This window comes from Athene noctua, chromosome 1 (genome assembly GCF_965140245.1).
Source record: "Athene noctua chromosome 1, bAthNoc1.hap1.1, whole genome shotgun sequence".
NCBI lineage: Eukaryota > Metazoa > Chordata > Aves > Strigiformes > Strigidae > Athene > Athene noctua.
The window spans coordinates 17,053,317-17,076,316 of record NC_134037.1 but is presented as its reverse complement, the minus strand read 5'-3'; the positions used below and the strand labels follow the sequence as shown (position 1 = coordinate 17,076,316).

Here is a 23,000-nt window from a genome sequence, read left to right as displayed (position 1 = left end):
CCACAGCCAGGGAATGAAGTGAGCATGTCCTAAGACACTTTCTAAGGAAGAAAACTGCTGGCCGTATTATTTGGTTTTCCTCTCCTCCTATTAAAATCTTATTACAATGGGCTTATATACCATTCAGGTTATGTAAGAAAAATATTAGGGAAATATAGAATATATCTATTGTTAGCTGTGTTTTAGAAGAATGTAGCAAGTGGAAACAAGGAGAAGAGCCAGCACCATTTGACCAGCTGCCTGTGGACCATTGGCATGTTTTCTGTGAATCTCCATTGGTTCACAGACCGCAGTTTGAAAACCGTTGCCATGGTATGTGAAGAACTATCTCATCTGGAAATTAAAATAGAAAAGCTTTATGGAATTTTTTCCCCTTTTGCCGTATTTCTCTGAATGTGAAGACTGAAATCAGATGATATATTATAGCGACATGTAAGAATAATAAAGTTCTTCTAGTGGTCCTGGTGTCCAGTGTCTGGAACAAGTTAAAAACCTGCTGCAACAGCACTTTTGGATGCCACTTCCACGAATAAGCACGGAGGCACACATATAATTTCTCTGACTGAAATCTCTTTCAGGTTCTTAGACAGGGTGACTCTTTTCAGCTTATCCTTGATATCTATGGCAAACAAGTTCAGCAGGCAAAATCTTTGGAACACTTTCCACTCTTCATAGGTAGTGTATGTGTTTGACACAAAAACTAGATCTTCATACCTTCTGAATTTTCTGCAGGGAGAATTTGAATTCATCTGCCTTCCTCTTGCTCCACTACAGCTACACTCTTCATGAATGAAGAGCAGCAGGGTAAACATATTCTTATTTTTTTTATGGGTCAAATCATCCTTTGCAGGATGATTCCTGCAAAATTCCTTAGTTATCATAAATTTTCACAAGACTTGAGGGTTTTATTTCTTACTCTTCTGGAATTTTCCTCTTCCAAGTCTGCTTCATCAGACTTCTGTCTTCCAAATTCAGGTAGATAAAAACAAATTATAGAAATGCTTCCATTATTTGGGAATATTGGCCCCTAAGTGCCTCATCTGTTAAAGCATTGGGCACTGCCACATGTTTGAGGCAATTTATTTCTGGCAAGCAGAGCTGTCTGTAGTAGCAGCACCCTTCATGTACATTTTGTTTCAGGAATGTAAAAATGCAGCCCGGTTCCAGGTTCCATCATTCTTTTAACTTGTTTGCAGAATTTGCATGCAGAGCAAAGAAGGATATTGAGAAAAACACCTTGCTCAGAGTAATTCTTACCAGTCATCATAACTGTTAATATATTATATCACGCTTAAGCCCAGAGTCACCACTTAGGAGCAACACAGCATTGTACTAAGCTTCTCTAAAGACGTGTAAAGCTACGGCACAATCATGTATACAGTTCAAAATTTCTTTGCAGATCTTCTGTTTTGTTGTAGTTGTCAGATGGAGGATGGGCAAATACGGGGCTTTATGCTTCAAAGTTGTACATATCCTGCTTGCAAGATCTCCTTGTAGCTACCTACGATGCTCAAACTATCGAAAAGAGAGGTGGTGACAGATGGGGTAAGGACTCTTTAGAGAGATGTGGAAGCTCTGTTTGTTGACAGCTATTCAGTATTTTCAAACAAAGACACTCCGTGCAATTCCATTTTACCTAGAGATGGTACATATAGAAAACAATACAATTAATTGGTGCATTTACCTATCTGGGCATGCTACAAATTCAGTTGTTCAAGGTTCTTCCCTTCTGGAGTAAACGATTGTAAGTGAGAAGTCATCCTTTTCTCATTTTCCTTTTGAAAATCTTCTCAAAATGACCTGGAAAAGGTGTTCTCTGTTTCACCAATTCATTTCTTCAGCAGCAAATGCAGGCAAATGTGCGAGTGCATGGAGCCCAAATATGAAGGTTGCTATGTGCTCAGTCTGATCTCTCTTCTGGCAGAGAAACATTCTGAAAATATGGAGAGATTCCTGCAAGTTCACACCAGCATTTTACATACAGTGTTGTTAATATGTAACGGTTCATAAAGCTCACAGTACTGTCCTGGACACGTTTTGTGTGACAAATAATGAGATTGGATAAGATATGATGCATGGAATATCATCGTTACATATGTTTTATTTAGTGTTTAGGGACTAGCACTTGCAGTCCTGTGGTTTCTAACATTTTTGACTCATGACCTGTGTGTATACTTGAGTCAATTGACAACTGATACCTTTTGTCTAAGCAACATGTAGCAGTAGCCTAGTAACTTCCAGATACATTAGTGAAAATCATTGGTGAAGACTGGTCCCACAGGGAAAGAAAAATACATGATTTTGGTAGAATAATTTTTAAATGGTTACCAAAAAAAAAAAAAAAAAAAAGAGTAAGGTTTTTGTCCTGTTGCTCTGTTGACAATTGTAAGTATATACTTCAAACAGACTAGGAATTAGTTTTTCACATAGGTACCCAATATCAAGGGAAATAGTTGTGTACTTTCAACAAATGATCTCTCATTTTGTTTGAAAACAGGGAATTGTTAATCTGTCAGGCCACCCTGTGTTTAATGAAATGATGATCAGAGGCTCTTTAAAATACTATCTTCGTAAGGGCATATAAAGGTAATCTCAGACGAGAGAAAAGACTGAAAGTATTTTCTTCTAGCACAAAGTATCATCAGGTTTGCCTCAGATGTGAGAAGATAAGATGTTTTTGTTTAGCTCACCAATCAGTAGCCATTGCAGTCAAATTTAGAACCTTGTTCCAGGGTCAGTAGAAAGATTCTCATTAGTCTCAATGGATTTTATATGAAAACCCAGACTGGAAGTTAGAAACAGCTGGTCCATGGGATGACTATGGTCCATGCTATCATTTCCTCTATTCAAAGTCACATTTTTCTGTATTACTCCTGGATAACAGAGACCTATGTGCTATCACATGGTCTGCCATGCGTATCTGAAGGGCTTCTTTGACCCTCAACGGGGATAACAGTTCCCTTTGAGTTCCCTTGGCAAACAACTATTCAAAGTCCAGTCTGATTTCTTAAGAACAACAAATGCCGAACTTTGATCCAAAAAAAATCTTTATTTATTCTTGCTTAAGCTTCAAAGCCTCTTTTTCTCAAATATTGAGAAAAAATGAAAATTTCACTTAACAGATATGGAAAATAGTATATTCAGTATTATATTTAGTAATTCAACACCCTACATTTCTGCCATGTCCTAGCAGTAATGGCAGTGAATCTGGGTTTTCAATTAAGTAGTAATGTAAACTTAGTCCAAAATCTGATACGACTTTGTGAAATCAGATAGTTGCAGCAGAATGTGTCATAACTGATCTACATGTCAACCTCCCCTACAGGTGTGACATTAATCTTGTCAACTGGACATTAGTGTCATTCTGAGGCTGACGTATACACACACACACACACACACACACACACACACACAGACAGTGTGTTCATTCTCCTGTGAGAGAGACATGAGCTTGTTGGTCTCTTATTTCTCACTGAAACCCATTGTGTACTGCTTCCTGTTCAAGTGTAATGGTTTGTAACGCTGTCTGCTTTGATATGATGTTATTTACTTCATGTTATCATCAGTAAACTTTAGGTGGAAGACACACAACAATCCTTTGAGCAAATAATTGGCTGTGGCTTATACCTTTCAGCTGAAAAACTGTAAAAGGGCAGCAATACTATTTGGCGTAATGAAGAGAAAATATTCATAGTGTGTTGATGGGGTAAAAAAGGAGAAAGTTATAATCTTAAGATAATTTTAAAATGGAGACTTTAAAAAGGTAATTTTAAAACAATGGAAGGGAAATGATATATTTTCAGCACAGGAGGTGGAACAACACATTGTTACATATACCACGTCCTCCAGGAGAGGAAATGGCCCACACAATTTCTCTTATGGATGCATACCAGTTCTTCATTCTTCAGGATACTCAGTGAACTTCAATAGCAGTCAGTGTACTGGTCAATTATGCAAATATGAAAAGGTTGAGGTAATTTGTTCGTTATTGTGTAGTTTGAGGAGTTTCTTTGGAACATTTTATGAGCTTATATGGATTTTTAAAAGTTCATTGCCTATGTAGAAACTACAACATCAGGAAAGAAAATTCTCATCTGTGGGCCTGTAAATTAGAACTGTGATGTAAAATGTATTCTCCAAATTAGGTTCCTGCATAGAGAGAACAAAACTGTTGAGCCTTTAATCATTTAATTTATGCCAAGGACCTATACAGGGATATGCAAGCACTGAGTATTAATATTCCATTTCACTGCAGCTGCAATTTCCAGGTATGTGAAAAAGTAACATGTTGAAAAATAAAAGTTTACTTTTGTATTTTCTAATTTATATATTTACAGATAGGAAAAACAGGTGCTTATCTGCAGTTCCTCAGTATTTTGTCCCGAATGCTGATTAGACTGACAGAAGTGGATGTTTATGATGAGGAAGAAATCAACATTAGTAAGTACTTGATATAAAAGCATTTGCTTCTGGTGACTATAAATGGTTATGTTAAATTGAAACGTAGTTGTCTGTATATTCTATGCCATTTACCTTTGCAATTAATTTACATTACTGAAATATTTAAAGAAAATTTTTGTGTGATCTTCAACTGATACTTAAGAATATTTTATTATTTCACTCATCATCTAGAGTTTAGCCTTCCTCTCAGAAAGAAAACCACATACCTCTGTTTTTCTTGGGAAGTAATAAACAACATTTATGTATATTAAATGATATCCAGACATTGGGTTTGAGTTTAGAATTTGAATGAACTTTTGTGGTAAACTATATCGAAAGAATCAGTGAAATTATGACAGATTTATGCCATGAGGAGCAATGTCATATTTTCTGAGTACACGAGTCTACATGTTGGAGGAAAATTGTTCCTGCTCTCTAATAGCTAATTTTAGCCCAAACTTCCTTTATTTACAGTATATTACTCCCCTGTGTTTCCAGATGTATTTCTGTAATTAAGGGCTGGATTACATAGAAAAATATGGGTGATATTTTATGGGATATGTCTAATTCTGCACTAAAAGCATGCCCACAGTCAGCTGTAGACATACTCAGGTGGGTGCTACCTGCCTAGTGTCTCCATCAGACCTTTGCTGGAAGCTGTTCAGTCATTTTACTGTGGGACTGTGCCTCTGCTCTCGTCTCTGAGGGCAGTTTGGCGCAGTACCCAGAAGTCTTCCTCGACACATAGCTGTGCTTGAGAAAGAGGCATCTTGGTTTATGGCAAAACCTGTGGAAAAGGTAAACAGTCTGATGGGGGAGAGGTTTGTGCAAGCAGTCCTTTGTATTTCAGGCAGGTTTTTAGAGATAACTCAGTCAGGGCATGAAGATAATTTCAATATCTGACTAATTCCACATCAGTTTCATACTTCGGGTGCCAAAAGTCAGGATCCCACCTGTTGTAAATAATAATTTAGTTTATACTCATAGACATGGAGTTATGGCCCTTTACAGCAGCTTACAGATGACCTCCAAACTGAACTCCTCGCTACTGTCCATTTTACTTTTGTCAGATCTTCCATCCTCTTGACAAAAGTAGAAAACTATTTTGTAAGGACTTGTGTACATCTGGGTTTTTATGTCAGTCAACCTATTTCAGAAAAAGGCATGATTTCACTGCACATTATGCCAATACCATTTACTATTTTTCTCTTACCCTGAAGTGAATTATCTTTGATTACTCTGGTCTTACCACTAGAAGGGGCATTTGACTTTAACTCTACACTGTACTTAATACTGCAATTTCTGAAGCTTTAGAAGGGCTTCTTTTACTCAGTGAGAATAACATATCTTTCCCCAACTGAGTTCACAAATGTGGTGGTCAGTGGAAAGACTCCAAATGCCTGAATGCAGGAAGATTAGCCTTACTAGACTCTTGACTTTGTTTTCATCATAATACCACCAACTGCTCCAATAAGATTACAGCGGTCTTAAATTGAAAACAAAGGTTTAAAAGCCAGAGTTGCATTGAGGTATGAGGTACATTTGTTCAAAAGTGTACCTCTAGATGCATCATAATATTTCTTCCTTAGAATGGTGAAAGAAAGCAGGTTGCAGGAATAGTAGGCATAGCAAAAACATCTACAGTTTTTGTATGAAGAGCTTTAAAAATTGTAATTACATTAATTCTTATTTTTCAATAACATCATAGACATAAAAGAAGAATCTGATCAATACTACCATCAACCTGGAGATATGTGGCCAGATTTGGAGACATTTAAGAAGATGCCTTTTGACTACACTATCCATGACCCTAAATATGAAGATGCAAGCCTGATTTGTTCAAAACTTCAAACTATCAATAGTGAAGGTTAGTATTTGAAAAATCTAGATTGGTACACATAAATGTATTTATTTGTTTTTAATGTGAGAATCCCGTTAAACATTTAAACTGAGTGAAATTATCAGAATTGCACTTGACTAAGTAATAGTGAAAGAAGATTTGAAGTTTGTCAGATGAAGCACCAAAGTATGAGGCTTATAAATATTTCATGGAATATTATATAGGTAGTCTTTCATTTAAAAAGCTCTGATTCCACATTAAGTCTGTGCATTTAAATGTTTTTATGTAGTAGCATTATCCTGCTCTGTAGCAATGAAATGACTTATGTGAGTAAAGTTAATTAGGTACTTAAAAGTGTTTATAGGCTTATTTTTTAGGTTTTGGTTTAAGTTTAGAAAGCATGAGATGCATATGTCCAGATGTAGATTCATGGAGTAGTGAGGTGTGAATTAGTCCTTTGAATTAGCCAGCTGGTCATACACAAGCCCACAGGACTGGGTAGGATGTATCCAAGCATGCTGAGGGAGCTGGCCAACATCTTTGTGAGGCTACTGTCTGTCATTTTTAATAAGTAACAACAATTGGTGGAGGTTCCTGATAGTTGGAAAAAGGAAAATGCCATGCGCTTCCTCTACAGGACAGGAGTATCGAAGCAATTACAGCCTAGTGAGCCTACCCTCAGTCCTCAAAACAATTATGGAACAAACTCTTCTTTAAGACATGTCCAGACCCATGAAGGACAGGAAAGTGATTGGGAGCTGCTAGAATGGATCTATCATATGCAAATCATAATTGGTAAACATGATTGCATTTTATGATGAGATGACTGGCACTATGGACAAAGGAAGAGCAGTGGTTTCATCTTGACTTCAGCAAGGCTTTTGTCTCTGTCTTCTATGACATCCATATAGCCAAAACTGGAGAGAGATGGTTTCAATAGGTGGATTGTAATGTGGGTGGGAAATTGGCTGGACCACTGAACTCAAAATGTGATGAGTGGCACAAATCTGACTGACAGCTGGGTATTCATGACAATACAGATAGAGAGACTGATAGGCAAATGCCATTTAAGATTGCCATTAATAGCCTGGTCAAAGGGACAGAATGCAACATCAGTACATTCATGGATGATATCAAATTAGGGGAACAGTCCATATGCAGTAAGGTAGCACTGCCGTTCAAAACCACCTTGACAGGCTAGAGGAATGAAATCTCCAGGGAGGAACCTCATGTAATTCAACAAAGATAAATCCAAGATCTTGCACTTGTCCAAGCCTGGGGCCAGCTATATAGACAGCAGCTTTGAGGAAGGTGACCTGATGATCCTGTTAAGCAACAATTTGAACATGAATCACCAGTTCTCCATTGGGTTAATGGCTTACTAAAAATCTAGCAAGCAGGGAAGTGATTTTTCTCCTATGCATGGCACCTGTAAGACCACATCTGGAGTATTCTGTCAAGTTTTTGGCTTCCCAGTGCATGAAAAACATTGACATACAGAAGTGAGTCTAGTGGGTAGCCACTAAGATGGATAGAGGCCTGAAGAACGTGACATAGATAGAAAATTGAAGAGAATTGGGTTTGTTTGGTTTGGAGAAGTCTAGCGGGGGCATCTGATTCGTGTCTTCAACTTCCGAATGGGAATTTATAGACACAAACTACTAGAGATACACAACATAAGGACAAAAGACAACAGACACAAGTTGCAACATGGGAAATTACAATTAGATAGTGTGAAAAGTATTTCTAGAATAAAAGTGGTCAAACCATGGAGCAGGTTGCCCAGAAAGACTCTGAAAACTCCACTCAGTGATTTTCAAAACTTAATGGAACAAGGAACAACTTTGAACAACTTGATAAGATGCTGCAAATCTGAGTGAAAGGTTTGGTCAGATGACATAACAAAAGTCCTTTCCAGCAGAAATTTTATCTCATCTTCCTTCTCTCAAAAAGGAGACCCTTTTTTTTTTTTAATGTGGAGATTTGCTAAAGAGCAGCAGCAGCAATAAATTTACCAAGTTAATTTCACATATTCTACTGTGATGTCCTTCACAGGATGACAAATGTCTGTTATAAGACTGTTTTTTATTATTTACTGCTTTTATAAGCATTCAACCAACAACAGTGACAGCAACAATAATTTTAATAATCTGGCTTTGTTTACACTTTAGCTTTATGTGAAATCTGTACAGAATTACCATAATCATGAATTTGCAGATACTTTGTAGTCCCCTTTACTGTACATAACAGTTTATAAACCATACTATGCTCAGAATGAATTCATAATTTGTTTTGCATGTGTTTAATCCTGCCATTGTTCCTAGAAGCTAATTACAGTGACAGAAACAGTTTGTCATAAGGGAATACATTCTAGACTTGAATATATGTTACATTTAAGTTTTTGGTTTGTTTTTTTTTTTTTTTTTTAAATAGACAGATCCATGAGCAGGAGACAGGATGATATGTATACACGCCGGCAAACAACTAGGATGAGATTGTCCAAGTATGCAGCATATAACACCTACCATCACTGTGAACAGTGTCATCAGTATATGGGTTTCAATCCCAGGTACCAGGTAAAGATTTCCAGATATTAGTCTGCAGATCAGAAACCAAAGCAGACACAACCCAAACATAGTTTTGTGTGCATTCACTTGTATTTGAATTGGCTTAGAAGTTGTATGTATGTGTTAAAAGCAGCTGATTTACAGATTTTTTTATTTCTTGAGGTTTGCCTTCCTTAACCAGACTTCAGGTTTGAGAATGTCTGAGGATTGATCCTTGCCTCATTTATACTAGTGTATTCACTGCTGTAATCTTCATTGTACATGTATACTACCCATTAAAACTACTTTCCCAGTAAGCTTTTCCCACTGGGACTTGTTCACATTTTCACCTGAGTCACTGCAAAAGATGTGACTTCTGATACAGGCGTAGCCCAGCATAGATTAGTCTATACGTGGCATAGAGACTGATATTATTCAGAGTAAGTCTCTAATTTCCCGCCTATTAGAATCTGAGGAAGAAGATATTAGCAATGCAAATACTGGGTTTTATGTGTATTTCTGAAAGCCAGGAGTGTTCTGTAAGTATTGGTATTATCTGCAAGACGAAGCTGAAACAATGGTTTCAAAAGAGGGAGGAGTTTAATTTACAATTTTTTTAGTGCATGCTCTAGCCAAGGGGCATTGCTGAACACCTCATGAAACATGAGGTAAAATATAATGCAATACAGTAAGTGATTGTAGCCTTTTTGTTAATGTTATAAATGTGTATTAACTACACTGAGACCTTGTAGTTTGACTCTAACCACTGGAATTATCCTATTTTTTTCCCATCCTCAGCTTTATGAATCTACTCTGCATGCATTTGCCTTTTCCTATTCTATGCTGGGAGAAGAAATCCAGCTGCATTTTATCATTCCAAAGTCAAAGGAGCATCATTTTGTCTTTAGTCAACCAGGAAGACAATTGGAAAGCATGAGGCTACCACTAGTCACAGATAAGGTAGATGGATAATTATATTTATGGCCATATATGGGAGAGAGACACCACCAATTTAAATATTTGGTGAATTAGCATTCTTTACACTTCTGGTCCTGCTGTCAAGAGATAATGAAGATATCCTGATACTAAGTTTGTATTTTCTCCCAGAAAGGGAGACATGAAGCAAAACTGTCAAGTCACCAATAAGCTGTTTCTTTTGCTCATTATCAAGGATGATCCTTTGGTATAAACACTCTCTTATCTGGGGTAAAAGGTCTTTGGTTATGGGTTTAAGATGTTAAAGTGAGAGTGGTTTCAGCAATGAGCCTGAGAGACATGGGGTTTTTATCATACTAAGAGGAAGCAATTTTTTATTGTAGAGGAAGGCAGTGGATTATCCTGTTTTATTCTGCATAAATGCTCAGCTGCCTTCATATAAAAATAAGGCTTTCAAAGAATCTTTGAAATGGCTTCAAGACTGTCCAAAGAATCACATCACACTTGTAGAAAACACTTTGTAAGGTCATCCATCTGACAGACTGTGCAAACTCTGATGTTGACCTTTACAGTTATTCCTAATATCCATGTCTAAGATGAAGCTGTGCCTTGCTCAGGCCACACTGCTTGGAGTATTGAAGCAATTTGTGGAACAGCAGTAAGCTCCTATCTTTGAGAAAATAAGCTGCTTTTAATAAACAGTAATCAATCAATACCACCCTCCAGTTTGGGTTCTTATGTCCAGTTCAAGTTTGAAACAAGAGAACCCAGGAAGCAACATAGCAGCAGCTGTGCAATGTGAGGATGAAACCTCCTGCTCTTCCTTAACCCAGTAAACTTGTGCTCGGCTATGCAGTCAGAAGTGTGCACTGGGTCCTTGTGGATTCTTTTCCTGCTTTGGCCACTGACCTGCTTTGAGGCTTTGCCAAAACTATTTATTTTTCCTTTGCTTCTTTTTCTGTTCACTTGCTCCAAAATGGTGCCTGCAATCTTGCTGCAAGCTTGAAAAGTGCTGTGGGATATAGACCTAGATTATTAAACCGTTAGAAAATAATTTTCTTGATCCACTTTAAATTCCCTTTCATGAACTCCATTGGCATCAAATCCATCATTTCGTGCTTTGGCAGTTTTAAGTCTGGAGTGCTTAACTGTGAGGGCTTTCAAGAGTCTCTGTAAAGAGTCACACTTTCATTCTGGGTCCTTAATGACCTTGGTAGGAACCAGGCCAAAATCAGTTGCCCAAGCCCTGGATGTCTATAGAAACAGAGCTTTCAGAAGCTGTACTAAGCAAACTTGGAAGCACCTAATTCAAGATTGGGTGATAGCCAGTCAGAAGGGTTGTACTGCAGTTCTGGAGTAAGGTTTTCCTTACCATCTTATGTCATATGGACCTAAATCCTTTTCCAGATCTAGCCCCAAGGTCCTTGTGCACTTGCAGGTCAAGATGAGCTGTCCTAACCAGTCTACCACACTCTCACCACTCAACTAAGCAAAGTGATAGAGTTTTCTTTTTCCCAACTCTTATAAAAGTTGTTTATTTTCCTATTAAGCTGACTTAAAATGTAGCAGTTTGTCCAGTGTCAGTGAATCTGATTTATTCTCCTGAAGGATCTGGTTCTCTTTATTTAAGCATCACAGAAACTTGCATCTCTTTTTACTTACAGAGTGAAGATTACATAAAAAGCCCTACTTTTACTCCCACCACTGGTCGTCATGAACACGGACTTTTCAATTTATATCATGCAATGGATGGAGCCAGTCATTTGCATGTTTTAGTTGTCAAGGAATATGAAATGGCCATATATAAGAAGTATTGGCCCAACCACATCATGCTTGTTCTTCCAAGCATTTTCAACAGTGCAGGAGTAGGTGAGTATAACAAAAAGTTCTAACAAATGCAGACATACAACTTGGGCCCTTGAGGTGTTGTTACTTAACAGTGGCATGTAGGCACACACCTTGTAGCTAGCATATCTGATCTGGTGATCTGGATTCTCTTTGAAAACAATGTGTCACAGTTGAAGATGCAATTCATTTAATCCAGGTCACCTAAATCAAGCTAGATGAATTATACCCTAGAAATATTTACTCTACTGATTTTAAAGGGATCTAGAGGTTGTTAACTCAGATGGAATTACCTACTCTGTTTCCTTGTGGAAATAAGTTATGTACTATTTGCATAGGCAGTGATGCACTGATTAGGTACATCTCTTAGCACCTTGCTTTTATTGCTAGTACAACTTAAGAGACAGCAGTAGCGACAAACATTCAAAGTAGATTGTCAAGGGAAATTGTTCCCGTGTTATTCAGTTTGTCAGTCAACATCTCTAGATGTTTGCACTGAGATGCTAGTGGAACTAAATATCTGTCAAGTCAAAAGAATCAGTTGCTAAACCTTTAAGACACTAGTAAATCTTTACCACAGAAGTTAGACTTCAATTTGTGTGCTTTCCAGTGGGGTCCTATGTCACTTGCTGGGAAAGAGAAAAAGTAAATTCGCTCTGGGGAGTGTTACAATGTGTGCTGGTTTAGGTCCTGCCAGGACTGGAGACCACATTGCCATGGTCCCTCCCACACCCTCGAACCGAGGAGGGCACAAACCTCAGGGTTGAAATAAGGAAAGATTTAATACAACAGTGTAATAAATAACAATCTGAACAGCAACAATAGCAATAATAACAACAACAAACAGTAATAACAGTAAACAAGACAAAAGATATACAGAGAAATACCGCAATGGACACAGCCAGCCCGTGGCGCATGCTTCCTGCGACCAAAGCCACAAAGGAAAGCTTCCCGCACTGCCGGGCCAGACCTGACATCAGCATGGTATGAATAACCCGGCTGGAGATCCCTTCCCCCTGCTGGGGATAAACTTAACGCTATCCTAGCTGAACCAGGACACAGTGTTAAAACCTTCAGAGTAATTCATACCCTAGTCTGCAGAAATATTCACTTCAAAAGGCTTCCAAATTAAAAGCAAACAATTTCTGCCCCTATTTTTAATCTGATGGATTATGTCCTTGGTTTCAGGTGCTGCACACTTCCTGATAAAAGAATTGTCTTATCATAACTTGGAGCTTGAACGAAATCGGCAGGAGGAGCTGGGGATAAAACCCCAGGATATTTGGCCTTTCATTGTCATTTCAGATGACTCCTGTGTTATGTGGAATGCAGTAGAAGTTGATTGTTCAGGAGACAGGAAAAGGTAAATAGGGTAATACATGGTTTTGCAGCTGATCTCTTTTAACCTTTCACTGTATAACAATTTTGAAATTATGTTTGATGTACTACAACTTTTACCCTGTACAAGCAGAGAATAATATTTACCTAATGAGAGAAGTGTTTTCCCTAGATATCTGTCTTTGCATGGCACATAGTTTAGTGCCTGTTTTTCATTCCTGTCCCCTGGCAATGTAAGTGCCCTGCAGCTTTTGCTGTATAGCTTGAATGCAGTTCAGACTAAAGTTACTTGAACTGCAGATTTCAGACTCTGTAAACAATCCCTGATACCCTGGGCAAGCACAGGCATTCACATGTACATTTTTAACAGGCTTTTTCTAAGGAAGCTAAAAGACATTTCTGTGCAAACTGTGCAACTGATTTCCTGTGGCCCTTTTGTCAGTCCCAGTCTGTATGGCTCATTTATTAGCTCCCCAAAGCCCCAAACAAGTGTTTTTGTTTTCATTACTTTAGAACATTGTTTGTACTAGATATTTTTATCTATTCCCATAATGGTACTATGCGGGTTTTACAGCAAAAGTTCAGAGAGAACTAAACTCAGTGAAAACTGAGATTTACGGACCCTAGGGGTGGGCTAGGAGGATCTTATACTTTGCACTTAAGTTATGGAATAAAATCAGCAACCCTCACAGAGTAATTTGGAACATTATCCAGGTAACTTTAAAGTTTTACATATCTGAGTGAATATTTTGAAAGAACCAGACGGTTTCAGATCTGTCACACCAGTGCCCACCACATAAGCCCTGGTTAAATTTAAGTTTTGTTTAGAGTGAGAGACAACAAGTTGAAGTAAAGACAAGACTGAAGTTATCTACCTGATATTCATAACTACTTTTGACTGTTAAGTATTCTCTTCAGCTGAATGAGATTCTGAATATCCTCTCTATACTTTAACACATTTTTATAATTATTGTAGTGACTATACATGGACTGAAAGGAATGTTTCCTTGAAGCAAATTCTGCAACATATTGAAGCAACTCCTAATGTCACTCACTATGCCTTAATTGGGATGAGGAAATGGTCTAGTAAAACAAACAGGGCCGAGATCAAGGAGCCATTCTCCTGCTGCCATGTGCATGATTTCATTATGCTGAATGTTGATCTGACACAGAATGTACAGTACAATCAGAACAGGTAAGCGATAAGTGGCATCTTTCAAAAGAGACAACCAAATAAAGGAAGTTTTACAAAATCTCTTGTTTATTTTTTGGAGAGACTGTTAATGGGATGAAGATAGATTTTGTTTTCTTGCTTGGGAAGGATAGCTCAAATCCTTCCCAAATTGCCAGCAGCTGCAAAAAGACTTTCATTTCCATGCTTCCAAATAAAATACTCATATTTGAATTACAGGGTAGACACACTCAGCAGTGTGCCCTGCAGTATTGGATCCCCAGTTGCCTAGTCCAAGTGGACTTTTGGTAAACACTGTACTTCCCCTCCTGCCCGCTTAGCTGCACTCCCCTCCAAAGGTAACAGGGGTGTATGGGTGAATGGTGCATAACCAAGACTTGTTATGACATGGAATTGAGATATACCTGGGCTTTTTGCCCTGAGTAGCACATCACTGGAGCATACTGCGTGTGTGCTCGTCAGGACAATCAGAAGAAATAAATAAATAAACCTCGTTAATGTCGGTAGTTGTTTCTCACATTCAGGTGTCTCAGAAATCCCACTTTTTTTTTTTTTTTAAATTTATTATTATTTTCATTTCATTATTATCCATAGGATAAATCAGATTATAATACACAGTATCTGCACAATTACTAGGACTGTATCCACTAGGTATATAATCTCACAGAATTTCACTGATCTATGTCTAATAAACTGTGGTTTTGACCCCATTTCTGAGGGACAACTATTTATTACAACCAAATGAAGTAGATATCACTAGAGGTGGGATTCACTTGTCTAAAGCTGGTCTTTAGGCACCACAGAAGATGCAAGATGTCCATATGGGGCTGACAGGTATGACATGAAATCTATATGTGTTTTTTTGTAAGTTAGGTGGGATACCCCAGTTAGTCTAAAATGGTTCTACGCACCTAGACTTAGATAACTGAACAACATCTCAGAACTCTCCTATCCCAGGAAGATGTCTTTTGAACTCTGAGTTTACTTATAACTGCAGGGAAGCACTTTTGCTTTCATTATTCTGTAGATAAACAGATGACCTAAATTTCTACCATCACCAGCTTGACACTTTAAAGGAGCATTTTAAACTTGTTCTCGTGCATGTTCTAGAACAGAACTCTGCTCCCAGGCTATCTAACTGTATTACCTTATGAAGCATTATGAAGGGCTAATGAAGAGAACAACAGCAAAGCAAAATGATATGAGTACAGGCAGCAATGCTAAAATGTCAGGAATGCCAGATCACACCACCCGATTCCTGCCTGTGTCTTTAAACCATGTGTGGCTCACCATAATCCTCCGTGTGGGTGCTGCCGAGCCTGAAGTATTGTATGACATTCCGAGCCTGGGCTGGCAAGAAAAAAAGTATGTTTTAAAACACAGAAACATTGACAGTCATGGATACCAAATATCCAAGTAATTATTACTAAGATCAAATACAAGATTTTTAAACCCTATAATTAAATGCCATGTTTCTCACTGATGTCGACCGTTGCAGTCAGCTGTTGTTCAGCTCTCTTAAATCCCTGGATGTTAATCCAATGGTTCTGCACATCATCCTGTTTGCTGTGTAATATATACATTCAAAATGGAGAACTTTTTTCCAGAGGCCAGAGTATTTGAATTTAGTCAGCTTTAGAAGTTTACCTTTTATTCTGTTCCATCTTATTTTTAAAATGGGTCAAAGTTAGCTCAGGGGTGTTTGACCTCATTCTGCTTAATTTATTCCTGTCTCAGTAGTTCTGTTGTATTAAGAACTGTTCTGTTGTACAACTATTAAGTTCTGTTGTATTCTTGTCTTCAAATGGTTTTTGTGTCTAATTGTATTCTAAGGGAAAAATGAGTAGTCACAGACCTCTGTGCATCTGACAAATCAAATGTAGGGCCTCATCCATTTCTGTGGAGGTCAAAAAATATAATTTCTTTGACTTTATTTGGGATAGTAACGTATGTAGCTATGACTGCATTATTGTACTAAAAAGCAAAGAAAATATTTTAACTCCTAGGTCTTTTCCCTGGCAATTTATTACCTTTCTCCTTCCCCTTTCCTCAGTGTTTCTGGTCCTTTCTCTCCCTAAGTGGTTCCTTCCCTCATTCTGATCTTGTTGAATTTATTCTAGCCTAGTTTATTATTACAAAGCTGAAGTCTCTTTCTCTGGTTGATAGGCACTGGTGAAGGGTCAGTATGTTTGACACCTGTCCTTTCTACAGTGATCAAAGCCCCTGAGTGCTTGTATTTGTTAGTATGTGATAAGAAACACTCCTCTGAACTGCTATGATTTTATTCTTTCCAGATTTACATGTGATGATGTTGACTTCAACTTGCGTGTCCACAGTGCTGGCCTTCTCATCTGTCGGTTCAATCACTTCAGTGCCATGAAAAAGCAAATTGCAGTAGGAGGACAGCGATCCTTCCACATTAAGTCTAAGGTGGGAACTGAGACCTCTGTTTCATTGTTGTTAAAATTCTGTTTTCCTTTTTTGTACCCTGTAACCAAGAGAGCTGAGGTATTTTGGTGCATCACCAGTTGCCAGTAATGGGGTATGTCTGCCATGTGTTGGTTTTTTTAATATTTATTTCTGAAATCCACAATATTCTTAACATAAATGCACCTTTCCTTAATCATTTTCCTTTAAAACTATTAAAAAGACCTAAAGTATCTCTTACAATCCAAGTAAGCATTTACTATGAGTTTTTTATCTATTGCTATTGAATTGCTCATCTTCATATGACTTCATATGTAGGAGTATGGGTTCTTTGGGTTCAGAGAAACCTCAAAGACTCCATAAATACAAATATAATTCTGTGAAACTGAAACTTTTTTAGTAGCAGATATTTTTAGCCGAATGACTTTGCTTCTTACATAAATCTTTGATTTGTAGCATTGAGATATATTTTATACAAACCAAAATTCAGAAAAGTACAACTTGATTGATCAGGATTGATCTATATCAGAAATATTTTTTCCTCATAGGTATCTGACACTCCAGTTTCAATCTCCCCTGCTCAGTACATTTGTGCTCCTGACAGCAAGCATACCTTCTTGGCAGCACCTGCTCAGTTGCTCCTTGAAAAATACCTCCAGTATCACAGCCATCGCTTCTTCCCTCTCTCACTGAAGAATTATAGCCATCCAGTGCTATCTGTGGACTGTTACCTTAACTTAGGACCACAGGTACTGAACAAAGTTATCTTCAAGCAGCTCTAGAAATGTATAGGCTATGTTTTGGATGAGTTCGTTGGTGCATTCCTTAATAATAGTTAGAATCAGGTATTAGATCCATATAAGATTAAAATCGAATTCTTAGTCCTATAGACATATTATTAGAGGCTTCTAGTAAAATACCTGGAGAACAATACCAGAGTTGTCCTAAATACTAATATAGTCTGTGAATTATATTAGATTCTGAATTAACACAGAGCACACTTTTAATACCCAGCACAGAGCTGAATGTTTTCTCAGTCTGCTGTAATTTGGCCCTTCCTACAGCAAATTTCTTCCACAAGAGTGTTTTACAAATACTAGCTAGCCCTTAGAAAGCACTTCATATCACAAATGATTTATTTCACTTTTGACTGATAAGCTTGAGGCAGAGAAGCAAATACCAAGAAAACAGTGAGAATGGGAGAAGCTGACATTAGATCTCAGGAGCTGTAGGCTCTCTCTGATAAGTTTGGATCTAAAGCCAAGGTCATGCTTAAACTCAAATGTAGGTTGGATGGAAGTGTGATACTAAGGTGGTGTGGTTCAGGAGAGAGAAACCTTCTACCTTTTCACCTCACTTCAATACTAAATTGAATTCAGTCTTGCTGGATTTACCAAACTTCTTTATCAAAACAGGTGTGTAATGACCTTCCCATATATACTGCTCCTAGAACATTTTGAAGTATATTTTTAATTTCCTTTCTGGATGAGCTCATAGAGGTCTGTGTTCCCACCATGTTTGGAAAAACAAACTCTGTGGAAGGGCACTGTACTCTTACTGTCTTCACCCATAGCATCCTTTCAACTCTAAACCAATCAACACGTGAAATGAGTTCAATTCTGTTCTGGAACGGTTATCTGAGCTGGAATATAATACAATAGGATTGAAGGAATATGGATAAATATAGGCATCCTGGGCCAGAGTCTCGGTTGCTGTGGGTCAACCTTCCTCCATTGAATCATACTGATTTATGCCAGATGAGGGTCTGCCCCAACTAAGTAGTAGAATGGCACTTTGTAAACAAAGCTTTGTGTGGAAGATTCCTTAATTTAAATTTATAAATTCTGAAAGAATGCTATAAATATTCCCAGTGCCTTGTCGATTTGGGGACCAGTCATGAAAAAAACTTAGACAAGACAAAACCTTATGCATTTATGTATATGCACACCTCTACTGACTTGACTAATCCTATTGTAATGGAAATTAAATTAGTAATTTCTAAAGGGTTCTTTTCATGTCTGACTGCACAGTTACTATATTTACTCATGTGTAGATAAACTGTGTTGGGTAGGTCACAGCATTATAGTTGTGAGGAGCTATTGTTACTGCAGCTTTCAAACCCTATCACATCTAAACCTCATGATAATAATAGTAATATATAGTAATGACTAACACATAGTTATGAATAGTGCTTTTATGTAGATTTTTAATAAGTAGAGGGATGTTTCGGAAGGATCTACAAAGATCACAATATTTGGAGCTGGAAAGCAACTCTGAATTTCAATTGGGTGCAACTACTGAAAGCTTGGTATCAGGTCTTAGCTTTATATAGAAGGTTGAAAAATGTTAATTTTTTTCCCCCTCTCCCAATCAGATTGCAGTTTGCTATGTGAGTTCTCGGCCTCACTCTCTGAATATCAGTTCCTCTGGTTTGACATTCAGTGGTCTCCTGCTATACCTCTGTGACTCCTTTGTTATAGCCAGCTTTTTGAAGAAGTTTCATTTTCTTAAAGGTGAGCTGCAATAATTTTATTATAGAGAAATTACCTGGTCTCTGGGAATCTGGGGAAAAATGTATTTTATATGAACATATACGTGCATATATATGTATATGCATGTATTCATATTTGTCTTTATACGTCCCACCCATCTTTGATGCTTGATCATGCTGGCTCTGTACTATAGTAAACTGGTATATAACAGTGCCGTAAGTTCTGCAGATTTCTAAGTGGGGGAGGAATGTTGAATCCATATCATTATGCCTAGTGTTTATGCACAGCTCCTTACTTTATGTTTGAAAACTGAGCATTTAAGATTTGTGTAGGAAGCGTTTACCTACTTTATTCTTTCAGGTTTTCTAATTTTTGACAGAAAATGGGTGATGGGAAAGCCTCCATCAAAACCTATCTACTATCCTTGGAAACAGAAGCTGGCTCATTTAAAATTTATTGCCTAACAACCAGGTTCATCATGTTGTCCTTATGATGGTGGATAGCAGTGGAGAGAAATAACTTCCATTTGTGTTGCAGGCAGTCACATTGCAAACTGCTTTTGTCTTGTTCTGCTACTAACTTAGGCATTTAGCACTCTGGGGATTTGTTTCACTCACAACTATAACCGTCACGGGAGGAAGAACACCGAGGCAAATGCCTTCCTGAAACAGGCAGAGTTGTTATTAACTGCTGTGTTCTTTGTTGCAGTTCATACAGGTTCATGTAGGTATGTGTAGCAAAGTGCAAATTGGGGTATACAGTGCTTTTATCTGCAGCCACATGAGTGACACTGCCTGTGCTCATTTCGGAGCATGTCCACCTTTTAATCAGCCTTTAGTTTCTCTAACAAGGCTATCAGACTAACTGCAAATGAAAGCAGTGCTTTTGAACTGCATTTTTTTGAGTGACCAGGGGCTATCAATAAGTTTCATTCTGCATAAACCAAACAATTTTTATAGTGTGTAGGACTAAGTGTATTTTATTCGGGATTTCTCCGTCTCCCTTGGCACTCTACTTGATTTTTCTAACCTACCACATGAACATTAAACATCACATAACTGTGTCTAGTTTCTTTTATTATATTCTCAGCTTTTTCTTTTTTGTCTTGGGCATTTCCAGTTCATTTTATTCAGATTATTGAATGCTGGCGAGGTAATTGTTTCCTCTTAATTGAGCACTTTTCTCAGAAGCCAGGAAATTATGCATGCAAGTTAAAATGCTATCAGCAAGCCAGTCAAGACAGTTGATATTGTTTACTAAAGTATGATATTTCTTACTTTGGCATTCTGGATTCACCTGTGTCCATGGCCATACAGAACAGATTCTTCTTTGACAGCACATTAGTCTACCAATCCAAAAAGTTTGTGTTTTAAGGACATGTTTAGACAATTTCTGGTCCACAGAACTCAAAGAGCTTAGGCAGCCTTCGTGGTGATTGACTTGTGGTGTAAGTATTTTGCTAAGTGAGGTTTTCACTCAACAAGGTAATGATGGTAGGGCTAGAACAGTAATGGATGTAGGGCTGTATCTTGTTTTCTGCCAGGACTCATCACCACCTGCTTAGACCTGACAGTTTTACCCTTCCTTACCTTAAAGAGTAGAGAATATATTGTTAGTCTTGTTTACTAGATGAGTAAAAGACACCTCAAGTTACACAAGAAAATCCTGATAAATGGGGAGCTGAACATAGCTCTCCTTCAATCCTACACGAGTGTCTTAATTTTCTCACAACCCCATTTGTAACTCCTGTTGTGAAAGTGGTGTAGTTCTACATGTGAAGAGGTAGTGGCAGCCGGGTGATCTGAGAACAAGGAATGGATACTCACGTGCATTTCTTTTTAACTGTTTGCTTAGGTGCCACCCTGTGTGTGATTTGTCAAGATCGCAATTCTCTTCGCCAGACTGTTGTCCGCCTAGAGCTGGAAGACGAATGGCAGTTCCGACTGCGGGATGAATTCCAGACTGCCAATGCAAAAGAGGACAGACCACTTTTCTTCCTGACTGGACGACACATTTAACTAAAAAGAGACACATCCTGAATGATACAAGAGACTAATTGTCACCATCTCATTAAATGACTTCTGAGACTCTCTGCTTTCTGAAGAGAAACAGGACCGTTTGTCATTGTTTATTCGAATGAAATCTAATCAGACTATCTATGCTCATATTTCCAAACTTTGAAGTGACTTTTCTAATTTAATTTTCCGATGGAAGTCATTCCTAATTCTTGGGAGAGATGCAAAAACTTACTACTCCCCATGGCAGAAATAATTTTGGATCAGAAGGGAGGTCAATGGGTGCACTTCTTCTGTGACAAAAAAACCCACATCCAAGTTCATAAGCAAGAATTTTAGAAAACTTTTGGTACATTCCAGAAATAGGAAATGTAAATTTAGGAGCATATTTTATTTTACAAGTCTTATTTATCTAACAGTTGGCACAAGGCAACGGGAATTGTTACAGTTTTGTAGTATACTGCTACTGATTGATCCAGGTAGGCTTTTATATGAAGATTTGTAAAGTATATTTCTTGAATAGTGGGAACTCAGTTGGAACATTAATTTTTGGAACAGGTGCCATACAGGATAGTTTTACCATACAGGACTCTTGAGATAGAAGCATAATTATAAGTCTGGTTTTATTAGCATAAAGAAGAGTCAAGAAAGTAGATCTTAAAATGAGATCTGAATATTTAAACCTGAAACTGAGATTTCCTTGTGTAATTGATCAAATGGTGAGACTGACCTGCAAGTGACTTACTTATTCCATCTAGAATAGTGATGTTTTCTGATTTCTGATTAAATTTTTGCACTGACTGCAGATTTCAAGCTGGGCCCAGTGCACTCAGGACAGCAGATGAGACAGTTCTGAAACACTCCCAATACACTTTCTGGGGATATTTTCTTGCCAAGGTGCTTCAAAAGAGTGAGAAAATGGAGACTACATTTCTGAGGAATTCAGGTAGAAATCTAAAAATATGTTCTAGAATGGCACCAGGCGTCACAATATTTTGTACACTCTAAATGTGAAGTCAGTGAGTGACCACAGTCTTTGTCTAGGTTTTTGGAAACACTCCAAGTTGCAAACTTCCTGTTTGTCTTTATAGAATCAGTGTTAACTTCACTCAGTCCAGGTGCAGGAAGGATGAGTATAGACATTGTCAGAAGACCTCTAATACTTGGACAGTCCTTTCTTGCTGGATATACCAATGGGAAGATCATTGATTTTATACTGATGAAATGCCATTAGGTGGCTGAGTCCAGTACAGTACTGGCCTTGAAATGCAGGTATCAGTGTGACTATGCCAAAGAGCTAATTTAGCTTAATTTACAGGGAAAACATAAGTTCTGTAAGTTTGAGAGACTTAGATCTCTATTTATAAGGTAACTTCTAGAAATCAGTGTATTTCTATATTTCATTGTCCTTGTTTCAGAGTGTGAATTCACTTTAAGTTTTGGGAAGGAAGGCGAGCATTGTCCTATGTAAATAGAACTACCTGTTCAGTTTTCACCAGTTGATAAGTTAATTTAAACTTTTTTAAAGAAATGTGACAGTCATGTCTAATCCATCCTTTATAAATAAAGTTCATGCTGCATGGACATCTGTCTTTGTGATGTACAGGACCATGAAGTATGCTTTTGTAGGGGGGAAAAAAAAAGGAAAGGATTGGCAGAAAGGAGTTAATATAATTAAGGAATGCCTTGAACTGATCAAGAGAAAGTATAGTACTGCTTAATAGCCTAAAGCATAACGCAGCCTCAAAGGCATGAGTTTTTACAAGAACTCAGAACTAAAGAAGGCAGGTTGATACCTCCTTTCCTGTAACCAAATACTTAAACAACTTTTACCAAGTGTCTGTTAATGTTTCCTGTGTTTTAGATCTGAGATATGCTTTGCGAGTCTTTAGATGTCCATTTTCTTCAAGAAACTGAAAAAAGGCCTAA

General features: G+C 37.8%; 1 protein-coding gene across 1 annotated transcript in view; it reads left to right on the top strand.

The window, feature by feature from the left end:
* The window catches only part of GREB1 (growth regulating estrogen receptor binding 1), a 59,969-nt gene extending 37,410 nt beyond the window's left edge, over positions 1-22,559 (top strand). The window contains exons 22-32 of the mRNA XM_074922096.1: positions 4,338-4,440; positions 6,149-6,307; positions 8,714-8,856; positions 9,625-9,786; positions 11,427-11,631; positions 12,796-12,970; positions 13,922-14,140; positions 16,432-16,567; positions 17,113-17,313; positions 18,939-19,077; positions 20,911-22,559. Coding sequence (XP_074778197.1) covers positions 4,338-4,440; positions 6,149-6,307; positions 8,714-8,856; positions 9,625-9,786; positions 11,427-11,631; positions 12,796-12,970; positions 13,922-14,140; positions 16,432-16,567; positions 17,113-17,313; positions 18,939-19,077; positions 20,911-21,074 — 1,806 coding nt within the window. The 3' untranslated portion in view covers positions 21,075-22,559. The remainder of the gene's footprint in view (positions 1-4,337; positions 4,441-6,148; positions 6,308-8,713; positions 8,857-9,624; positions 9,787-11,426; positions 11,632-12,795; positions 12,971-13,921; positions 14,141-16,431; positions 16,568-17,112; positions 17,314-18,938; positions 19,078-20,910) is intronic.
* Positions 22,560-23,000: the final 441 nt, after the last annotated feature.